General features: G+C 39.9%; 1 protein-coding gene across 16 annotated transcripts in view; it reads left to right on the forward strand.

Annotated features, from left to right (window-relative positions):
- Window positions 1-20,409, forward strand: part of RBFOX1 (RNA binding fox-1 homolog 1) — a 1,263,570-nt gene that overhangs the window by 524,062 nt on the left and 719,099 nt on the right. For all 16 annotated transcript variants that reach the window (XM_026858910.1, XM_026858934.1, XM_026858919.1 and 13 more), the window contains exon 4: window positions 2,259-2,321. In XM_026858910.1, the coding sequence (XP_026714711.1) occupies window positions 2,259-2,321 (63 nt within the window). The remainder of the gene's footprint in view (window positions 1-2,258; window positions 2,322-20,409) is intronic.

The following is a 20,409-nucleotide window of genomic DNA, read 5'->3' on the forward strand; positions in this document are numbered from 1 at the left end:
TTTTTGGCAGGTGCTTTCAGATCGTTTATTTTTGACAAAATCCTCCTTTTGCCTGTCATGTTCACACTGCTAAACATTTTAAAGAATGTCTGCAGCCAGTAGAGCATAAACCGTTAATATTTCTACACGGAGGAAATTAGAAAGGGATTACACAGAACTGTAAAATTGGGCAAAATTAATAATTATTTATTGGTTAATTGTTTTAGAGGTGACTTTTACAGTTTCTCATGCGTTTGCTCTGATGTGATACAGCAGTGCTTTGTACATTACATACAACAGTGTATTCTTATTTTTTGCCTTGAGTTGCATATATTCTTAAAATTCTCTACATCTCATTTCTGTGTGCGTTCTACGTTCCCTCAGTCACTAGAGTGTGCAGCTGCAGGATCAATGAGGAGTACTCGCAGTAACAGTCGGGAGTATAATGCTTCTAAAATTAATGATAGGTAACATTATGCTAAACAGTAAAGTCTGCTAGGATGGAGTGGTCAAATAGAAGACTTTCAGAAAAGGAGAATTAATGTGCTGTAACCGCAGTGAGGTAGTATTTTAATCAGTGTGAAGTCTAAAAAGTGACTGTTTGCATTTGAAAAATCGCAGTGATTTCAAATTGTGAAACACGGGTACCCTTGATGGAGAAAACCCGAGAGGTTTAATATTTCAATTAATCAGTTCAATTTTTGTTGACCACGAGTAAGTCTCACAAGATGCTCCTCCTAAATCAGATGTCATTTCTGAAAATGTAGGCTAATTACTTAAAAAATACTTCTCCTTAGAGATTTTTAAGGAACGCTTGATACCATTAATTCCTCTCCTATTGGAGATATCTTTGATCTCACACAGAGAAACACTACCCAGAAGGGATGAGATACGATAGTTTTTACGTATAGTTTATGTGCCTGTATAGCCTTCTTACGTGAGCTGCCTTTTCTGTAGAATTTTTACATGTACGTGGTTCATTTTATTTCATAAATAAAAATAAACTTTTGTCTTCAGCTCAGAAATTGATTACCGTGGGCTTTTTCTGACAGTAAGACACTTGCAATTGCTGCTAGGAGCTTCGGTTGTGAAGCAGGATCTTCCTTTGGCAGATACTCTCCTAGTGACGGTCTCTGCTTGAGGAGACCAAAATGCAAGTCTGTTTTCTGTTGCTGATTGTCACTTTTTTCAGATTCTGAAGTTGTTGGGGTTTTTTTATCAGTATATGTGATATGACCTGACATACTTCTAGAACAGCGTACCTTTCTGGTACTGATTCTTCTTGTGCATTATAGGACTACTGATTTTCGATTTACTGCTATTTTTTTTGTTTGATTCTTTAAAATGGAATATTTTGTGAAAAACATTCAATATATTTACTGTTTGAAATTTTATTGAGGAGGATAAAAAGTGTATTAAATTAATCTACAGACTGTTTTGCTGATACGTAGACGTAGGTGTGTGTTTTCTTTGAGGCTCACAGTGTGTACAGTGTTTCTGTTTTCGAGAGCATTTGTATCAGATTATCTACTACTACTTGCACATTGAAATGAAAAATGCATGTGGGGAGAGTCTGTTATGAAAAAACATGGCTGAGGTTACTGTAACTTCTCAAATTCAATGAATAATTCAATAAAACATTACATGTCACCAGCTGCTCGTCAATAAGAAAAAGTGGCATGGAACAGAGTGGTCCCCTATTCTAATTGCCAGCTATGGGCATCTATAATATATTTTGGATGGCCTCTCCTCTTTATTTTACGATATTATTTTTTCTTTTGCAAAGTTGCTTGAAGTTTTCAGTTGAAAAAATACACGGAAAGTAAATCTCAGTTGTGTGTTTCTATTGAAACAGAAACCTGTACTGGGGGAAAATCTGAACTATGGCACGGTAATTGCATGTCTGTTTTGTTAGGTAAGTTCGTAATGCAAACATATGATTTAGGTTTCAAACAAATTGCAAACTGCCTGGCAATTTTTACTGTTCATTGAATGATTAATAAATAAATAATAAAATTGTGTTGGTATGAGTATAATCAGATTTTGCTGTTCGGCTTTGTACTACAATAAAAATGCAATGATGACCCAAGAATGTATTTAACCCTTCTTGTGAAAGCCCAAATAATGCACCATCAATTTTATTTTTTTGTTCCAACCCTTTGAATCTTGAAGCCTACCTTCTGCCTTCCCTGACTGCAGGGCACAAGTATGATCTCCTTTGAATCTCTCATTTACAATAAGAATGTTTTTTTGTTTTGTTTTTTTTTTTTTTTCCTTAGGAAACTACACAGAAGCCCCATGCAAGTGGTACCTATTGTTTTCATGATCGGAGCCTTCTTTCAGTAAGTGCACTGATTTTTGTTGTTGTTTATTTTATCTTCCTTGGAATTTGACTGAAATCTCTGTTGTGCTGTCATGATGAATTGGGACTTCACAGCTTGCCATGCTAATGCTGGATCGCAAGACTAATAGACTACAAGTACAAGGTCTGATCCCTCCGAGTCCTCAGTAAACAACAACTTGCTAGTGACATGCTCAGAAAATAATCTTTCCCATTTCTGACTGTGGGTTTAAGTGCTTTCCTCTTGTATCTCCCTTTTACATGTTGGGGTGACGTCGCTATCGTATCTATTTTAGCTTTGGTCGATTCAATCAGAAATTATTTCATATATAGATTAGTCACAGACACTTTTTTCCCTGTTGAACAACTATGGATAAGTTGTCATGCTTTCGTTTTATAACACAACTCTAACGTCAGAATGGGGACTATCATGAATTAAGCAGCAAAATTTATCGGACATGTGAAAAAGTATTTGTGCTGGTTAATTTTTTTTTTCTTTTTTCACTCCTGAGAAGAAGCTTTCACAACTATCTGTTGCTCTTTCATACCTGGAATTTATTTTCTCTTGTAAAGTATTTTGGTTTAAGACATACTAAGAAACAATATTGATTAAGCACTTTTTAATGAGGATAGAACTTTCTATACTTACCCTAATAAATATGGAAGTACCAGAAAAAACCTGTGTGATTCCTGGTAGGTGTGTATTTGGCACTCTTAAAAAAAAAAAAAAAAAAAAAAAAAAAAAAAAAAAAAAAAAAAAAAAAAAAAAAGAAAAAACAAAAAAGAAAAAAGAATAATCTTCTGTTTAAACGAAACTGCAATGCTCTAACATTTTGTATTGCGTAATAAGCATGGCTTGTTCTGTATGGGACTGACTGGATGTATTTGTTTTATATTGATTTATAATTTTACTTTGTTCTGTGTGTAGAAAGTAAAGAAGTTGCCCATGTGTACTGACAAAAGAATAGTTTCACATCTTTGTTCACATGTAGTAGTATTAGCAGTTGAGTTCTGCCCCAACACACAGAGTTTGGTGTCACTGCAAGAATTAGACATAGAGTCCTTGTTAGAAATAAGAAGAGTTTTACATTTATTCAGCTACACTGAACGCAATCTTCCTCTTGATGTCTTTGAAAAAAATATTTCATTATTTCAGAAAGACTGCCTGGCTTACAGGATGATGAAAAAAAAGAAAAAAAAAAAAAAAAAAAAAAAAAAAAAAAAAAAAAAAGAAGCCTGTTCATCTTGAGGACAGATTTAAATGAGTTCCTAGTGCTCAGTGTGCTTGTTGCTTTTTGCTTTTCCTCTGTCACTGTTGTGGTTAACCCCAGGCACCAACGGAGCCCCCACAGCGCCTCACTCGCTTGCCCCTTCAGGGTGGGATGGGGCAGAGAATCGGAAGATTAAAAGTGAGAAAACTCCTGGGCTGAGAAAAGGGAGTTTAAGGTGTAAAGCAAAAGCTGTGCTCACCAGCAAAGCACAACAAGGGCTTCATCCCCGCTTCCCCTGGGCAGGCGGGGGCTCAGCCCTCCCCAGGACAGCCGGGCTCCATCACGCCTCACGGGGACTCGGGCAGCCAAAGGCCATCGCTCCAGCGTGCCCCCCTTCCTCCCGCCCCAGCTTGGTCTGCTGAGCACGACGCCACGTGGGCTGGGATGTCCCTTGGGTCAGTCGGGGTCGGCCGTCCCGGCTGTGTCCCCCCAGCCCCTGGTGCACCCCCAGCCCCTCGCGGGTGGGGTGGGCTGAGGAGCAGAAGGGGCCTCGGCCCTGTGTGAGCCCTGCTCAGCAGTAAGGAAAACATCCCCTGTCAGCAGCGCTGTTCTCAGCCCACATCCGAACCGTAGGAGCTACTGTGAAGGAAATTAACTCTATCGGGCCCAAACCAGCGCCATCATAAACAGTATTTTCTATCGCAAAACAACCTTACATCTCGTAGCAGAATGTGATGCAACTGACAGCTTTTGTTAGAAAAATTGTGGTCAAAATTGCAAGAGTGAGTTGGGTTTTCTAACCCATGGGAGACAGTTGTCCCTGAGATAATTACTGGCATCTTTTTAGGAAGCTGATATTAATTTTACTGTGAAAACACTGCTTTGGTATTTCTAAATATAGTTGAAGGAAAAGATATTCATCTTCCTTCAACAAGCTAAAGCAGAGATTTGGGATCTACAGCAAGAAAGAAAGAAGAAAATGCTCATTTGGAATTTGGGAAAGGTTTAACGCTGCCAAATCTCAATGTGCATAATTGGTTTTATTATTTTCCCTTGTGATCATAACCTAACCAGCACAATGAATATCAATCAACTCTAGGGCTAAGAGGTCATTTTCTTTTACCAAGCTCAGACTGAAGTCCAGCATGTTGCCTGGTAACGGTCTATGTAGATGAGTTGGCTCTTAAGTACACCATATGGCTGGGCGTTATGCCCTATTCACCCGTGACATGGTGTACACATGTAGTACATTACTGATTATAAAATGGTTTGTCCCACTCCCTTATTTAGAAGAAGCCTTTAAAAATAGCAATACCAATCCAACACAGACGTGTTAAGATTGTGGAGTTGTGTGTAATGAAACCAACGTCTGTCACAAATGTCAAAAACCTCGTGTAATAATCACAGCAAAATTTGTGTTCGGCATGCTTCAGTTGAATTTAACTATCATTTCTAGTGATGGTTGCTTTACAATCTTATTCTATTTCATTTTGATAGATAAATATGTTAAGTGTAGTTTTAACACTTTGAGTATAGAGAAATGCTGGATTTTAAAATTCAATTTTATAGCCAACGGATTTATTTGGCATTTGACCTTCTATTAATTGTGCGATAATGTCTACGGTACTCGACCAAAGCTGCAGCGCATTGAGCAAACCAGTAAACAAAGCAATAAAAGACAGTCCCAGAAACAACAACTAAAAATAAACAGGACAGGCAAAGGAGATAGAATTGTTCCAAATATAAAATGGGCAGTCAAGCACCAAGAGTGACTGGCAAGAAGTTTGTAGCAGAAATGGATCATAAAACCTAGATCAGCAGAGTCCTCACTCATTGCCTTGACTGGAGCATTTTTCCTGTTCCGTTGTCAGGAGCTGGAATTCCTTAAGGTGGGAAAGCCGCCGAGTGCAGCGTTAGGCGAGGGCCCAAGCTGCGATAGCACGTCGTTCAAAAATGAAAGACAAGAAGTGGGATTGATCTTGTGGGTGATGACAGTGATCCGCACATGTAAAATGGGAGATCATTGACTGGTTCCCGCTTCAAGAAGGCCGGACACTTAGTGGTGGTGTGGCATTTCTCTGTGCCTGGCTTATTTGGAACGGTGAATTACTCTGCTCAGCCCTCCCCTACACAGCGCTTTTACCCAAAGCTCTAATTCTTTGGCAGAGAGGCCGTTTCTCTTGGGCATTCCACCTAAACTCTCTGAAAACAGTTCAGGAAAAAAAAAAAAAAAAAAAAAGTAGAAGTAGAAGCAAGCTGTTCTCTTTTCCATGTTTTGCAGAAGTTTACACGATTGTTTTTCAAGAGAAGTTCTGTATACTTGCCATTCTGCTGTTTTTTCTTAATCTTCAGATTGTACATAGCTCTGACACAGCTTTGATAAACATAACTCTAGTTGGGTGATCTCATTTTTTTTTATACTACCATGTTTCCTTGGCTAGAATTATTTAAGGTAATAGAGGAAGGATGAGACAGTGGTGCTGCTCCATGTTAATTTGATAGTCCCGTTCTTTGGAAGATCTGCCGTGATCATCCCCCTTTTTAAGCCCCAGTGGATGTAAATGCAGGTCGGTCTCCAAAGAGGCTCGTCTTCATGTCTCTCTGTGTCACAGCCTGTCAGTGACACAAAACTCGTTGCCATGCTGTAAAGGCCTATAAAGCCACCGAAAGAAAAGTATTTAACACCCTTTTCTCTAATTTTAGAGCTGCGTTTTCCTTTGAGATGAAATAAGTAACAGAAAAACAGCCATTATTACATTGAAAATCTTTTATTATTGGGGATTATGGGTCCTTTTTTCCACCCTCATTAAACGCATCTTTTCAAATTGTTGATACGATAAATCTGTTTTCTAAAACAACCCAGCATGCCACAGAGGAATCTGAGAGGTGTAGTATGATCTAAGGGTTTCTACCTGAGAGGCATGAACAAAATAATTGTGAAAGAGCGCTATTATAAAATACCATAATTCTCTTAGAAATAAACCAGCATTATAACCTTTTTTTCTAATAAATGTGTAAGGAAAAAAAAAAAAGATTGTATCCTTATTTATTCATCTCTCTGTACTCTGATGTAGTCTGAAAGATAGTATTAGTCTAGAGAGTTGAATATTTTAAAAATTGCAGCGCTTTGAATTACCGATACCTGTGAATTACAATAAAAAGGGTTGAAGAATGGGAGCTAGATAACTTAAATGAAGCAGTAAGTTCTGCTCCATTACTTCATCTGAGCGAGGATGGGGAACGGTTTAGTTGTTAGTATCTGCTCCACTGTCATATTATTCATTGTTGTTTTGCAATATCTTCAAATATCTTCAGCAGTTACTGTAGGTATTCATTAAGGACTGGAAGCAGTGAGGCATTTACTCCTAATTGTAAGCAGGAGAATATTCTCATGGATGTTTTTCCTTCGGAAAAAGCTTAACTAAGGGATTTAAGCCTGACCTGTGTTTGTGTTTTTTGTTTTGTTTTTTTTTTTTCCTAGTGCTTGTGCAAGGTAATTCAGTTTTAGGTGGTTGGTTTGTAATATTACTTTTCCGTTCGTTAGATACATGTTTAGTTAGATATGATCTTGAACTCTTCCCTGCACAGGTAACTCACTATACTACCTGTGTTGAGTTTCGTGGGTGTGGTTTTTTGGTTTTTTTTTTTTAGTCTGCATGTTCCAAGGTTTGCCTTATGTCATTTCCCACAGGGGAGGAAAATGTTGTTTTCTTTTGTTGGATGTCATTAATTTGAAGTTTATATCAGTAAAATCTCTAATGATCTTAGACACCAAGAGCAGTTACGTGGTAGCAGGTTTACCTGAATCGATGTTAAAGCACTGCTGTAATTTATGATTACCTAAGTTGTGAAAGTGCAGGGCATTGTATCTGTACCAGCTACAAACCAGAATATCAGTGGTCTGCTTTTGATTTTGCGGGTGGCTACGCTGCTCATTTCGCTTAAATCATGATCTTCTTGCATAAATAAAGGAAGACGCTCTCATTCATTGCGTTTAATCACTGCTGCAGATAATTATAGATGCATTTATTTGAGCATCTAAAGAATTCAGAAGTTACTTTCTCAAAGCAGAATCAAGAGCATAACGTTTACTGAAATAGGATGTTTTGAAAAGAAGGAGACTCCTAACACAAGTGGGTTTTTAAAAATATTACTCTAGATTACTTTGAACTCTAACTCCATTAGTAAAGTTAGTTTTGTAGTTCTGTCTCGGTTATATACGTGCACATGTAAAGAAATATGGAATAATTTCTTCTTTTCTCCTTCCTCTCTTTTAAGGAAGCCGTCAGTATTTCTTTCTGCTGGATTCCTCTGTGATCTAAATCTTCTGTCTTTGTAAGTGGTGCTTTGAGTCTACCAAGCACAAGCTATAGGGGTTGAATATAGATAAACCTTAGGATCTGAATTTACTGTACGTAGCAGCCATTTTTCCGACACTGCTGGGATATTAGCTTCATAAACATTATGTTGCAGACATATTCAGGCATTATGAAAATTTTCACAGGCATGTGAGCTTAGAACACTTCCATTGGCAATTGTAGGCACTCTGGATGTTCTCCAGATTACAGCATTAAGATGTTTTTCATCAAGTTCATTTCCATGGCGTTGTGGCATTTAAGAAATATCAAGTCCCCAAATTCCTGTGAGATTAGTACGTGTTATTATCTCTTTATTACAGAAGGAGAAGCCAGAAAATTGAACAGCCTGACTGATGTGCCAGGAGAAAGGAGTATAGCAGAGCTAGGATTTTAATTCGTATTTCTCAAATCCGAAATCATTGCCTCTGTTACTGGGCCATCTTTCCTCCTGCTCTCCCTCTAATCCAATACCTTTTATTGTTAATGATTTTTACATTTAACAAGTGAAAAAGAGCTTACAATTTCATGCTCGCTCCTGTCTCATAAAAAATTGAAAATTTTCCTCAAGAAAATCATGCAATTATTAATAAAGTTCTATCAACATAGCTCAAAGCTAATTGAAATTTAACAGTCCTCACGATGATCTGGGTCATGTCAAGGGTGTTAGCATTCTTTAATAAAGACAGACACTTGATCCTTTTTTCTTTTCCTTTGAAGAGCTTACAGACTTCTGTAACTTTTTCTGATAATGCTAATTATGCAAAGTGAAGGTCCTGTCATTGCAAGCGCTTGAGTCGTTCAGTATAGCAAACGTTGTTAGCTGTAGCAATGATATCCTGAGCTTTGGGGTGTGTTAGCAGCCCAGGATTCCTGGAGGAGCCATTTCTGTCTTACTGCTACAATATGTTGGTGTGCTGCTCCATCTCCTCACAGTTGGTTGCTGCCTGAGCACGCCGCGTTCGAGAAGGGCCGGATTAGGGAGTGGCGAAGCCAGGAGCCTGCAGCAGTGCATGCACACAGAATTTGGCAATAAATGCTGGGCAGGTCGGGCCTATATTCACTGGGGAGTCATTCTGTCCCTGCACGTGATGCATTCATTGCCAATCTAATGCCACAATATTTTGTCTTTTTGTGCATCGTGTGTTGGATCCGAGATCCTGCTGAGCTCTGTGTGGGTGCAGCCCTGAGCACAGGTGTGATAGCATATTATTGTGTCGGGGGTGTCCTTACTGCTGCTGTTCATGGAAATGAACAGTTTTGTATTGTAACAATCGGAATAGATGTGAGGAAACTGTAATTTCCTTTTTTTTTTTTTTTTTTTTTTTTTTTTTTTTTTTTTTTTCTTTTTTCTTTCTTTCCTGTTACATTTGAGGTTAGTTGCTGAGTTGGCAAATCTGTGTTCTATCGTGTTATTCCTGTGTAGCTCGTGCACAAGCAATAAACAACATGCTATGTGAGAATTTTACAGATCCTGTAAGGTATTTTAGAGATCATATAACTGACGGCTCTTTAAAACTTGAGCATGGAATGATGGTTTGAAAATGGATCTTCAGCGAGGAAGCAGAAGGCTGGGAAATAAGAACAAATCTGTTGACATAAAATGAAAAGTTTATCCTGCATAGTTTGAGAGGTTTAAAAACATGAAGTGGCTTGTGAGTTTGACAGAAAACATTTGCATTTGGCCTTCAGGATTGTTAACTACCTGCAGAAGTTGAACTGTACCTCTCAGAACTGCGGCTGGCCGGACCTTTCTAGAAGCTCACTAGTAACTAGGGGAGCGTTGCAGCACTGATCACTGGGCTTGAGCGGGCGGGGATTTCTCACCAAGAGAGTGAGCCCGTATCTTTTACAGTATTGAAATATATTTACATCTGTTAATTCATTAATGAGAGGGTTTTGTCTGTGACTTACCGAAGTCATTGCACGCTAATCATACAGTGTAGTCCACGAACTTGCGACGGGCGGAGGAAGCAAGCAGGCAATTCGGTGGGAATGATAGAGCAAGCTTCAGCTTTATTCTGTTTGCTTACATCCTTATATCCACTCAGCATTGCATATGCATAGAACGTCCATACATATTTATGTTCTATCTGCGCCTATCTTCACGCCTTGTTGTAGTTAGGTCTCCTCCCTTTTACGCCTGCACAATGAGCTCTCAGTGTCCTGGGCAGGGGGCGTAAAGGGCTGGCTGGTGGTCATGGAGAGGAAGTTTCTCCTCTTCCTCACTGCTGACCTTTCCACCCTGAAGTCTTGCGCAGCCTCCGTTGTGCCCTGGGTCTGGGCCAAACCTCTGAGCCGGTTTGGGTAGGTTCTTGGAGTAATTTTTTGCTGACATGGGCATTCTCGCAGGTAGGGGGGAAGCTTCAGTTCCAGGCAGGAGATAGTAGCTAAGCAACTCACGCAATATCTATCTTGTGTAGACGTAACAAATCACCCTGTATTTCATCTCTATCCGGTTTTTCCATACTGCCGTGTCCTTGTTCTTGAAGCCATTCTCCAACAATACAGGGTGAATTTAGGCAGCTTGGTCAAAGAACCGAGGTGTCGTCTGTGCGTGCGGAGGGAGGAAAGCTGCCTGTGCCGCAGAGGGTGTGCTGGCATGTTTTAACTTCACTCTAAAGAAATAGTGGGCCACGTGCTTGTTAGGTAGAGCAGGTCTCAGAGACCAGTACACAAGTCGTGTTCAGCTACCTTGTACGGTATTTCAGGCAGGGCTGTATCTTCTTTATACTGACAAAGTCCAGAAACGCGTTTCCCTGCATGTGGTGGGTTGACCCTGGCTGGCAGGTCAGGCCCCACCCGCCAGCTCCGCTCACTGCCCCCAGTGCGAGGGGGGAGAGAACTGAAAGGGTAAAAGCAAGGAAAAAAAACCAAAAAACTTAGCAGTTGAGTTGAGTTGAGTTTAATAAGCGAAGCAAAGCTGCGTGCACAAGCAAAGCAAAGAATTCATTCAGCATTTCCCGCTGGCAGGCAGGTGTTTCACCGTTTGCAGGAGGGCAGGGCTTCATCACCCGTAACTTGGGAGGGCAAATGCCATAAACACGAATGTCTCCCCCCTCTTCTTCCTCCATTCTATGGGCTTTTTAGTGGTGAGAATAGCAAATGGTCTGGAATATCCCCTTGGTCACTTGAAGCCAGCTGTCCTGGCCGTGAACCCTCCCAACCTCTTGGGGTACCCCCAGCCCACTGGTTGAAGAGGAAGAATGAGGAAAAAGGGAAAAAAAAAAATAAAATCCCACCGCCTTGACACTGTGCAAACACTGATCAGCAGTAGCCTGACACCAGCAATAACACTGGTGTGTTATCAACACTGTTTTAGTCACAAATCCACACCACAGCACCATAGGGGCTTCTATGAAGAAAATTAACTCTATCCCAGCCAGAGCCAACACACTATCAAACTGTTGCTTTTCTTCTTCACTGTGAAGTTTCTGCTTCCTTCATCTGGAAGAGAGGTGAAGTGGTGCAGCAGAAACAGTGAAGGGGTGATGGTTTTGTTTGAGGGTGTGGGTGGGTTTTTTTTGTGTTTTTTTTTTTTTTTTTTCTCTTGAGGAATATTTTGCACAGCTAAATGACCCATTTTTAAAAGAAATACATATTTTGAGTCTACACTGAGAAAAGATTGATCTAAAATGGTTCACAAATTATGTTTTTATCAAGACCAACTTGTCATGTGCTATTGATTTTTAGATCTGCACAGTCTACAAGTAATAAAAGTTGCAGAGCCAAAATAATTTCAGGTGGTTTTCTGCCTTTTGTATAAGACAGGTTAGGATATTGAAGTACAAATCAATTGCTTTGCCACTCAGATTCCTTGAAACCCAAAAGAAAATTTCAGCATGAGTTACGGTTTCCAAATGTTAGTATTTTCTGGTTTCCAGTCTTACCCTACAGGCAGTAGGGCTTGTTTTGGCTGACAAGCTTTTCTGCAACTTGGTCGCTAGCAGTACGCCGGATAGCTGTAAAGAAAAGCAACTCTACAGGAGGCAGAATCATCATAGATGACTCCTAACAGCAAGAATGTGTAATATAATTATACAAAAAATCACTTGCAAATAACAACATCTAGCAACAGCTACCCGGAATTAAATCTGAAGGTACAAGGGCAGTGATGAAGTGATGGCACTCCCATCTGTTTGTGGCTGGTCTCCATTCTCCTACGTGAACTGATGCAAACTTTCTGCGATGAGCAGTTTTACTGCTGTGACAGTGGGGATATTCAGACGATAGGAGCTGAATGTATTGGGGCAGATTTGGTTTCATAGGTGTGGCTTTGTCATTCAAAGCAGAAAATCTGAATTACATGAATTGGTGGGGCTTCAGATGATGTTGTTCTAGAAATATTTTATGCTAGCTCTTAACTACTGATGAACACACTAAAAAAACAAACTAAACCAGTTACTACACAAGTAATTTTATGGCAGATCAATGCCATTTCTTATTAGTGATTCAGGAATGTTAATTTAAGGAATGTGGTTAGGATGATATAGATTTACAACCTACAGGTACGCTTAAAACAATATACGCAACGTTTATTTAGTAGGTTGTGGGGAAAAAAAAACATTGTTCTTTTATACTTGATGTTTAACTACCATAGGAAACTTGCATTTGCATAACTTGATGAATATCATTTACAGCTCGGGTTTTACTTGTGCTTTCTTGTGTACCAAAGGGATAGAGCAGTAAAATTCACGAGAGAGTGCTTGTAAAGCAGCTCTAAAGTTCGCTTGCTGAAATGCTAAAAATATTTTGTACCATCTGACGTGCAGTTAAATGAAATGCAGCGAGTCTTTGTAGGTTTAGGGGTGTTTGTGTCATGTGGTTGTTCCTGAAAGCCGCTTCAACGTAATGTGAGACAGCTCTTATATGATTCATAAACGGCCCATATTTAAATTGGCTGTGGTTGTGTCCACAGTGTGTCCACCCCACCCCGATGTCAATAAATTCTTTCCTCGGGACCATTGGCCCCAAAGGAACGCCCTTGTAAGCAGCCCACGAGCTAATGCTCCTCTGTGACATCCAACAACTGCCTCCATAGGTTCTTGGGAGAGCTTTATTTTTGCTCAAAGTGGGGACATTATCACACTTGCTGTTTCGTCTCGACCCAGTGTAGCGATTTCAGTAACAGTCTGCTCCAGGCTCACTCCCCTCCTTCTTCCTTCTGTTCCATCCCACTTCTCCTCATGGCCTGTCTCCTGCTTCCCTCACATCTCGGAATGAAGTCCCACATGGCTCTATGCTTCATTCCAGGTGGAGGTATTGTCCCTTCCTTATGTACTTTCTGGGCTTGATGTTGAAAAAAGAGAGGGGAGAAAACCATCACGATCATCCCATTGCTTATAGTGTAGGACGAAAAGAATAAAAGTTCTAAAAAGTATGAAGGGACCACCTCAAAATAAGCTTAATTCCATGGACTAACATTCCTGCCGTAAAGTCGGGAAGGTTCTTATACAAAGATCCGTTCTTTATGGGGGGGATAAAGTGCTTGAACTGAAGTGTCAGTGGAAGATCTGTTAAAAGGTTGAATTGGAAGGAAAAAAAAAAAAAAAAAAAAAGGTGGTGACACAGTTATTAAATATAAATCACATAGAATTGCAGAAGGGTTTCACAGTTGGGCTCATTGTAAAGATAAGGGGGTCAGTGGGAGAATGCTTCCAGAAGCAAAAGCAAGCAGTTACCTTGCCCAGACTTCAGTAGCACAGCCTAGAGATGAGGATTTTCTTCCCGTCACAGAGAGGAGGAGGGATGGAGAAATTTGAAGTGCACATCCAGTGAACCAGGAGGCTAAAGTGTAATGAAGGCAGATCCGTTAGTATTTTACTGGCATAAATGAATTCTGAGTTTTTACGCTGAAGGGGGTTTATAGGTAAAAGTCCCTGGGAATCGGTACTATTCAGTGTGTGAAAGGGACAAAATAATGACATGAATTTTTGTTAAGATTATTCAGTGCAGACAAAATTAAGACTGACTGGGAAAGTGCAGAAAGCCAAAGGATTAAGTGACAGAATAAAATTTGCTTTCAGAATTTCATAATAGATGAAAATCTGTTCTTGAGGAGGGAGTACGTGACTATTATTGCTCGGATGCTTTTCTGGGAAACATCAGATGGAGTTCTCAGAAGCATTATTTCAATGCTTGACAGCTGTCAAAAAGAAGCAATTTTCAGGGAAGGCATTCAGCAGGGAATATATAGGATGGTCTCTGCTGGAGTTTGCATTGGTCTTACGTGTGCTCACTCCAAGCAGTTCTGGTTACCCTGTGTCTCGAAAGGGTGTAGTCCAGGGTAAGGTGAGAGAAATGATCAGAGCTATGGAACAGCTTCTGTAAAAGGCAGACGTGAAATAAATGCTAGAGCTGTTTACCGTGAAAAATAGTTGACAGGTGAGTGACGCAGGAGCAAAGTGAGAGATTGACATTATTATTATCACCATTGATTTGAATATTGATACTATAATGATGCGACTCATAAGGCAAGGATTATGGACTCGGTAAAATGATCGAGCAATGGCTCATGTAAAGGATGTTTGTTTCATGCTATATAATGCTCTTCTGCAAAGTTTTGCTACTTGGTATTTTAGATGCCAAAAAAATCGAAGCGAGTTAATGGTTGTATAAAGTAACGTGCAGTATTTGCATACACGACAAAATGCAGGATATTCCACTTTGCAAGGTACGGTGTGAAAGACTGATGCTTGTAGTCTGTCATAAGCACCCAGTACTGATCGGTGTTGGATGGATTGTATTGCTTTCCATGATGCAATCCAGTAAAAGGAGCTCTTCTGTTCATAGAGATGTTTTACCAGATGTGAATCGTAATGATTATTTATTAGGACGTCTGGAAAAGGAAAATTTCTTAATCGATCATTTCCGCTACATTCAATCTGCTGTTTGCTTGTTAGTCCTGACTTCCACCCAAAATTGTTCTGAAACATTGGACTGCCCTGAGGGTTATGCTGAAATTTCTCTAACATACATCCTGTAGAACTGTTTAGCAACTCTTTGATAGAGGACAGTTGTGTAAAAGGCCGATTCAAGCAGAATCAGAAAGCATTAGCTCGTTATTTAGATAGTCTAGGTCAATAATGATAGAAACTTGCAAAGCTCTAATGCCGGATTTGAAGCTTGCTTGCAGCACTGCAAAGCTGTCTCAACCTGCAACGTAACGTGGGGATTGCTTTTTCTGTCTTCTATGAGTACGTGCTGCATTTTCCACGTTTTATCGGAAAATATAGGTTGTGATATTCAAAGATTTTTAGATTAAGTGCGAACTTTGCATCTCTGTTTACCTAAACAGCTTTTAAAAAGAACAACTTCCATGCGCTCTACACCCATTGGCGCCGGATCTTACCTGCCCTGTTTGTAAAACGAAGGGATGGTCAGATTTATAAAGATTCAGAAATTTTCTAATCTTCTAACTGGAATGAATAGGGTTTTTTTTTTGGTGTTTTTTTTTTTTTTGTTTTTGTTTTTTTTTTTTTTTTACATTTAGAATGCTGAATAATTGGGAGGATTTTGTCTTAATTATTCATAAATTCCAGTCTCTTTATGTGTACACTGACGTGGGTTATTTCAGTGAAATCAGAGTTTATTTCCATTAATGAAGCCGTGCATGAATACACACACTAACAGGCTTGGTGCTCTCCGGGGACTGGTGGCTTGACGAAGCTTCGCTAAAATCTTTGTGCCTCTCTGGAAGTGATTTCTTAAAATCATTTTAATTCTCCTTAAACCCGTGTGATAAGCTACAGGAGGATGTTTGTACTGCTTCTCTTGAGAAATTCTAAGCGTTTTCTCTGATAGCATTAAGGGATGCTTAGAATGTTTGTCACGTTTCTACCCTTCTCTGAAAGAGTCGGGATCCTCTTTCATGGCTGCCTGCTTAGAAGGAGTTAATCGTGGAAAGTCTCAGCCTAAAAAAAAATGTGCATTTCTGGAACTTGCAAATGCATGGCAACTGCCTAGGAAAACTGAACAACTTAGAATGTGATTAGCAATTGTGTGATAGAAATCCAAAAGGTGATTATGGCACCTTTTTAGTAAGATTTCCGAAGTACGTAATACTAGGTAGTAGCTACCTTCTCATATTTAAGAAGATTGGCTTCGGTTTCAGACAGATTTAAAATGCAAACCAGCAGTGAAATAGCCCTTTACATCTTGGGCGTGATGTATTTCATCTGACGTCTAATGTATGGCATTAGAAGTGTATTTATGAATTTAGTGCGTAGCTCTTTGTTACTTTATTTTCATGTACAAAAATTGTAGTGTACCTATAAATATGTAATAGGAACTTTAAAGAAAGGAATCAACATTTATGATACTCGCTGGCTTTTAAAATGTATTTGTTGATTTATGATGAAATGAGATAATTTGATTATTTTGAAGTAGCAGTAGCTTTTCTTGAAAGCCATTTTTTGTTGAATTGGATCTGTTCGCGTTATTTTAGATTGCAGAATGTTTTATTAAGGTTACATGAGTGTCTTGCAACAATAGGACGTGTTGTAAATTCAAAACACATGCTACAGTCTTTAAATTTGGGTCACCTTCTATATGAAACAGTTTTGAAAGCAATTACTTTGGGGTTTTTTTTTCATATATTCTATCTTTTTGGTTTTGTTTTTTCTGTAAGCTTAAAATTCACTTCGACATATTTTTAATTTTGTCCTCAATCTTTTTTCTTATGAACTGCAATTACTCACCATTTAATCAGCCTGATAGTAACACCTAAAAAAAAATAAATCAAGAAATCCTTCTGAGTTTTTATGGATTTAAGAAATGTCTCTCAGTTCTGTATATATTGTCCAAATACATTCCACGAAGGATTTGAGAATGATAGCCCAGCTTTGCTTTGGTTTGGTTTTCCAACTTCTAGGAAATCAAATTGCTGCAGTGAACTAGTATTTGAGTATGTTCTTCAGTGATGTGTTACTACTCACATTCTATCTTCAGCACCAAGATGGTCTCTGTCATTTTATTTTATTCAAAAGGACTATCTGTAAGAGATAAGAAAACAAATGACATTTGGTAGGAACATTTGTGAGTTTATGGCCACTAGGCCACTTTTGATCTAATGTGTGGAAAAAAAAAAAACCAAACCAACCCACAACATTAAAAGCAGCTTAGTAATATTACAAACAGCGAAATTAGGGTAAATCTCCAAAAAAGAGAAAATATAATTGTATAGACATTTCCTCAGTGTGCATGTGTGTGACTGGCATATCCACAGTGAGTTATTTATTGTCTCTGGTGGCCCAGAGTCCCTCTCGATAGGGAGAACAAGGTGTATGGGCTTCGTCTGTGAGCAAATTTCACTTTCCTTTGTGGATGTGGAGCTGGGCTCTGGCAGAGGACTCGCTCGCCGCCGGAGCTGGCTGCGGCACGGAGGCTCTCGCGGGGCTGTTCCCTTAGCCCAGGTGCAGCGGGTGGGCTCAGAGTGCAGAAAGCACCTCACACGCTCTGCTCGGGAGAGGTGAAATGCTGCTGGACCGCACCTCTGCGTTCGGAACGAAACAGCACGGGCGGGACAAAGGGTAACCCGTACGAATGAGTTTGTACAGGTTCCTTCCTCAGGCAGATGAATTTCAAGTAGTCTAAACACTTCAAAATCTATTTTCCTGTCCTTGTAACAGTTTATTTAGCAGAGTGCTACAGTCAAAATGCGATTTTAGCAAAATATCTGTATACCTGAGCTTCTAGTGATGAAGGGGCTATTCATAAAGGTTAAACTTAGTCTTACTCTCAGTGTATTAGAAATAGAGGGCTTTCTGTGTTGCAGTTCAGAGAAAGAATATAATTTTCCTTTATAAGAACCCCTCCACTTCTGCTGATGATAGAGGGAGCCGTGGGATTAATTTGTCTTTAGATTAAGGTAAGACATTCTGAACAGCCCTTTAAATAGGGAAGAAGTTAGCATCTTGCCTCCATTGGTGAGTTCTGCTTTCTGCATAAACTACTTTATATTGTTCAGGAGAACGTTGAAGTACTTGCGGCGTGGGCTGCTGCCTTAACTGAACCTGGTACGAGACTGAGAGTAGTCCTCCTCCAGACACTGTAGTGTGGGCTGCTGTCTCCATGTCAGTCACTACTTGTAGTAGGGGAAATTCACAGAGGTAAGCAAGGGTCAGTAGTTATTGCAGTTGCGTCTTCCACCTGTGTTCACTTAGGATGCTTTCCCTGGGACAGTCTTCCCGGAGAGGTGGTCAGTGTCCGAGGCTGTCCGTGTTTAAGAGCCGTTTGAACAATGCCCTTAATGCCACGCTTGAAGTGGTGAGTTGGATTGATGAGCATTGTAGATCTCTTCCAACTGAAACATTCCATTCCATTCCATTCCATTCCATTCCATTCCATTCCATTCCATTCCATTCCATTCCATTCCATTCCATTCCATTCCATTCCCATCCCTGTTTTTTTCTTAATGCAATTACTTATCATTTAATTCGGTGTTTCCATTTTTCCCAAAAGGGGTTGGATAACCTCACAGAGCATGCCACAACTGGGAGACCGTTTCCAGAATCACAGAATCATCTAGGTTGGAAAAGACCTTCAAGATCATCCAGTCCAACCATTCACCTAACACTGGCAGTTCCCAACTAACTTTAATGAGGTGCTGTTTACTCGCTTTGGCTTACTCTGGCTCTCTGGTGTGGTGACTGTCCTGATCTCTTTCGGCACTAAGTCACTGAAGCCACAAAGTAGGGCCACACACCACTGCCATTCAGTTGTTGCTACTCAGCTGTTTGCTTCCAGTAGGGCGATGCAGGGACGTTACAGTCCCTGTCGTAGAAACTCTTCAGTTCTTGTGCGTTTAGAGTGCTCCAGGGCACGGTGTGTAACCACAGGACTACGGCTCCTTCTGTCATGCTGCTTTCCTTGCGCTCATCCTGGGGTTTCAGTGAGCTCTTGGGACCGTGCTGGAGAGAAAGAACCTTGTTACGTACAAAAATTTTTTTTTTATGGGCAGAAAGGAACCAAATCTCTGTTGAACCAAGAATTTACGCTTAGTGTAGTTGAAATACTAACAGTACTATCAGATAAGTATTATTAGGCCAGAAGTAGTTATTGCAGAAAAAAAAAAAGAAGGAAAACCAATAATAATTAAGTATTTTTAAAATGATTAAAGAAAAAGACTCAATAATTATAGTTAACAATGCCATATATACACTTCTAATATTGACACCTTTTCCCAGTGTTATGCTCTCTCTCCCACACTGCCTCTGGATCCTGACGTCGAAGGTAATAGTCTTGCTCAAAGAAAAAGGGAATGGTTTGCAGCAGGTCACGTGTCCCAAATTCTCACTGGAAGGAGTGTGATGTTGGAGGCGTTTCCTCTTTCTCCTCTCCTTTCCTTTCAATTCACCTGGCGCTTATGTTTTCTGACATGCTTCAACACCTCGTTCTTTCTTCATTGATCTGCATTACCACATTACATCTAATTTTCTGTAACACAATGCCTTCTCCATGTCTTAGATACTGGTTTGTTTTTTTTTTCTCTTTCTCACCCCTAAACAGGCCTCTTTCTAGAATTTCTTAATTTCTATATTCCTTAAACAGACTGTGGTGAGCCATTTAGAACCGTCGACTGTTCCGTGCCCCTATTGCTCTTCACCCTCTGCCCAAACCCCTCTACGTTGCATCTTGTGTGCCAACTTGCAAGGCATTTGCCATCATATCTGGCCGTGTTCCTCGAAACTACATCATTACTTCAGTCAGAAGTAGCTCAGGCTACACGGAATAACTCCTTATACATACTGCTGTATGTATATATGTATGTGTGTGTGTGTATGTGTATATATATATAAATAAATTTAAAAAAAAGTTGATAGCATACAAAGGCGATCAGACATGAAACAAATTCCCGTGTAGCCCTTAGAACAGTTAAAGTTGCGGTTAAACCAAGAAAAACCAAAGCTCCCAGCTCTGGGAGTCCGGCCAGCCCTCCAGGCATCAGTCCTGAGCCCTTGCAAACTCGGTGCAATGACTGTGCCCTGTCAGTAGCCATGGCTGTCCTCTGTACTCCGAGCAGTGAGACTGCTCCCTGTCTGTCTGAATTCAGGCATGTCCTTGGGGTGTTAATGAGCTGGTTGTTGGGGGGTGTGTGTGTGTGTGTGTTTTTTTCTGTTTTTTTTTTTTTTTTTTTTTCCCCCAGTGATTAGATATGCATGGATTTAGTCAGAAAAATCAGTGTTTTAAGGTAAACCCCGTCTTGGGGTCCAATAGCGTGCAATGCAATTTCACTCAGGTTTGATACTTAACTACCCAATCCTTCTTTTTTTTAAATTAATATTAGAGAAAAAAAAAAAAAAAAGTATTTTATAAGAAACAACTCCCAATTATGTTTTAAGACAGCTGTTTCCTAAGGTAGACCTGATACTAAGGCAGTACTTTCAGTACAAGTATTTTCTTTGTTGTTGTTGCTGACAGTTCACTTGCCTCCAGTAGAAACATATTATGGTCTAGTTCTGCATTCCTGCAAGGCAAGTATAGTCCTATGACTTCAATTATATGACCAAGACTGGAAAAAAAA

This window comes from Athene cunicularia, assembly GCF_003259725.1.
Source record: "Athene cunicularia isolate RWA chromosome 14 unlocalized genomic scaffold, athCun1 chr14_part1, whole genome shotgun sequence".
NCBI classification, from domain to species: Eukaryota; Metazoa; Chordata; class Aves; order Strigiformes; family Strigidae; genus Athene; species Athene cunicularia.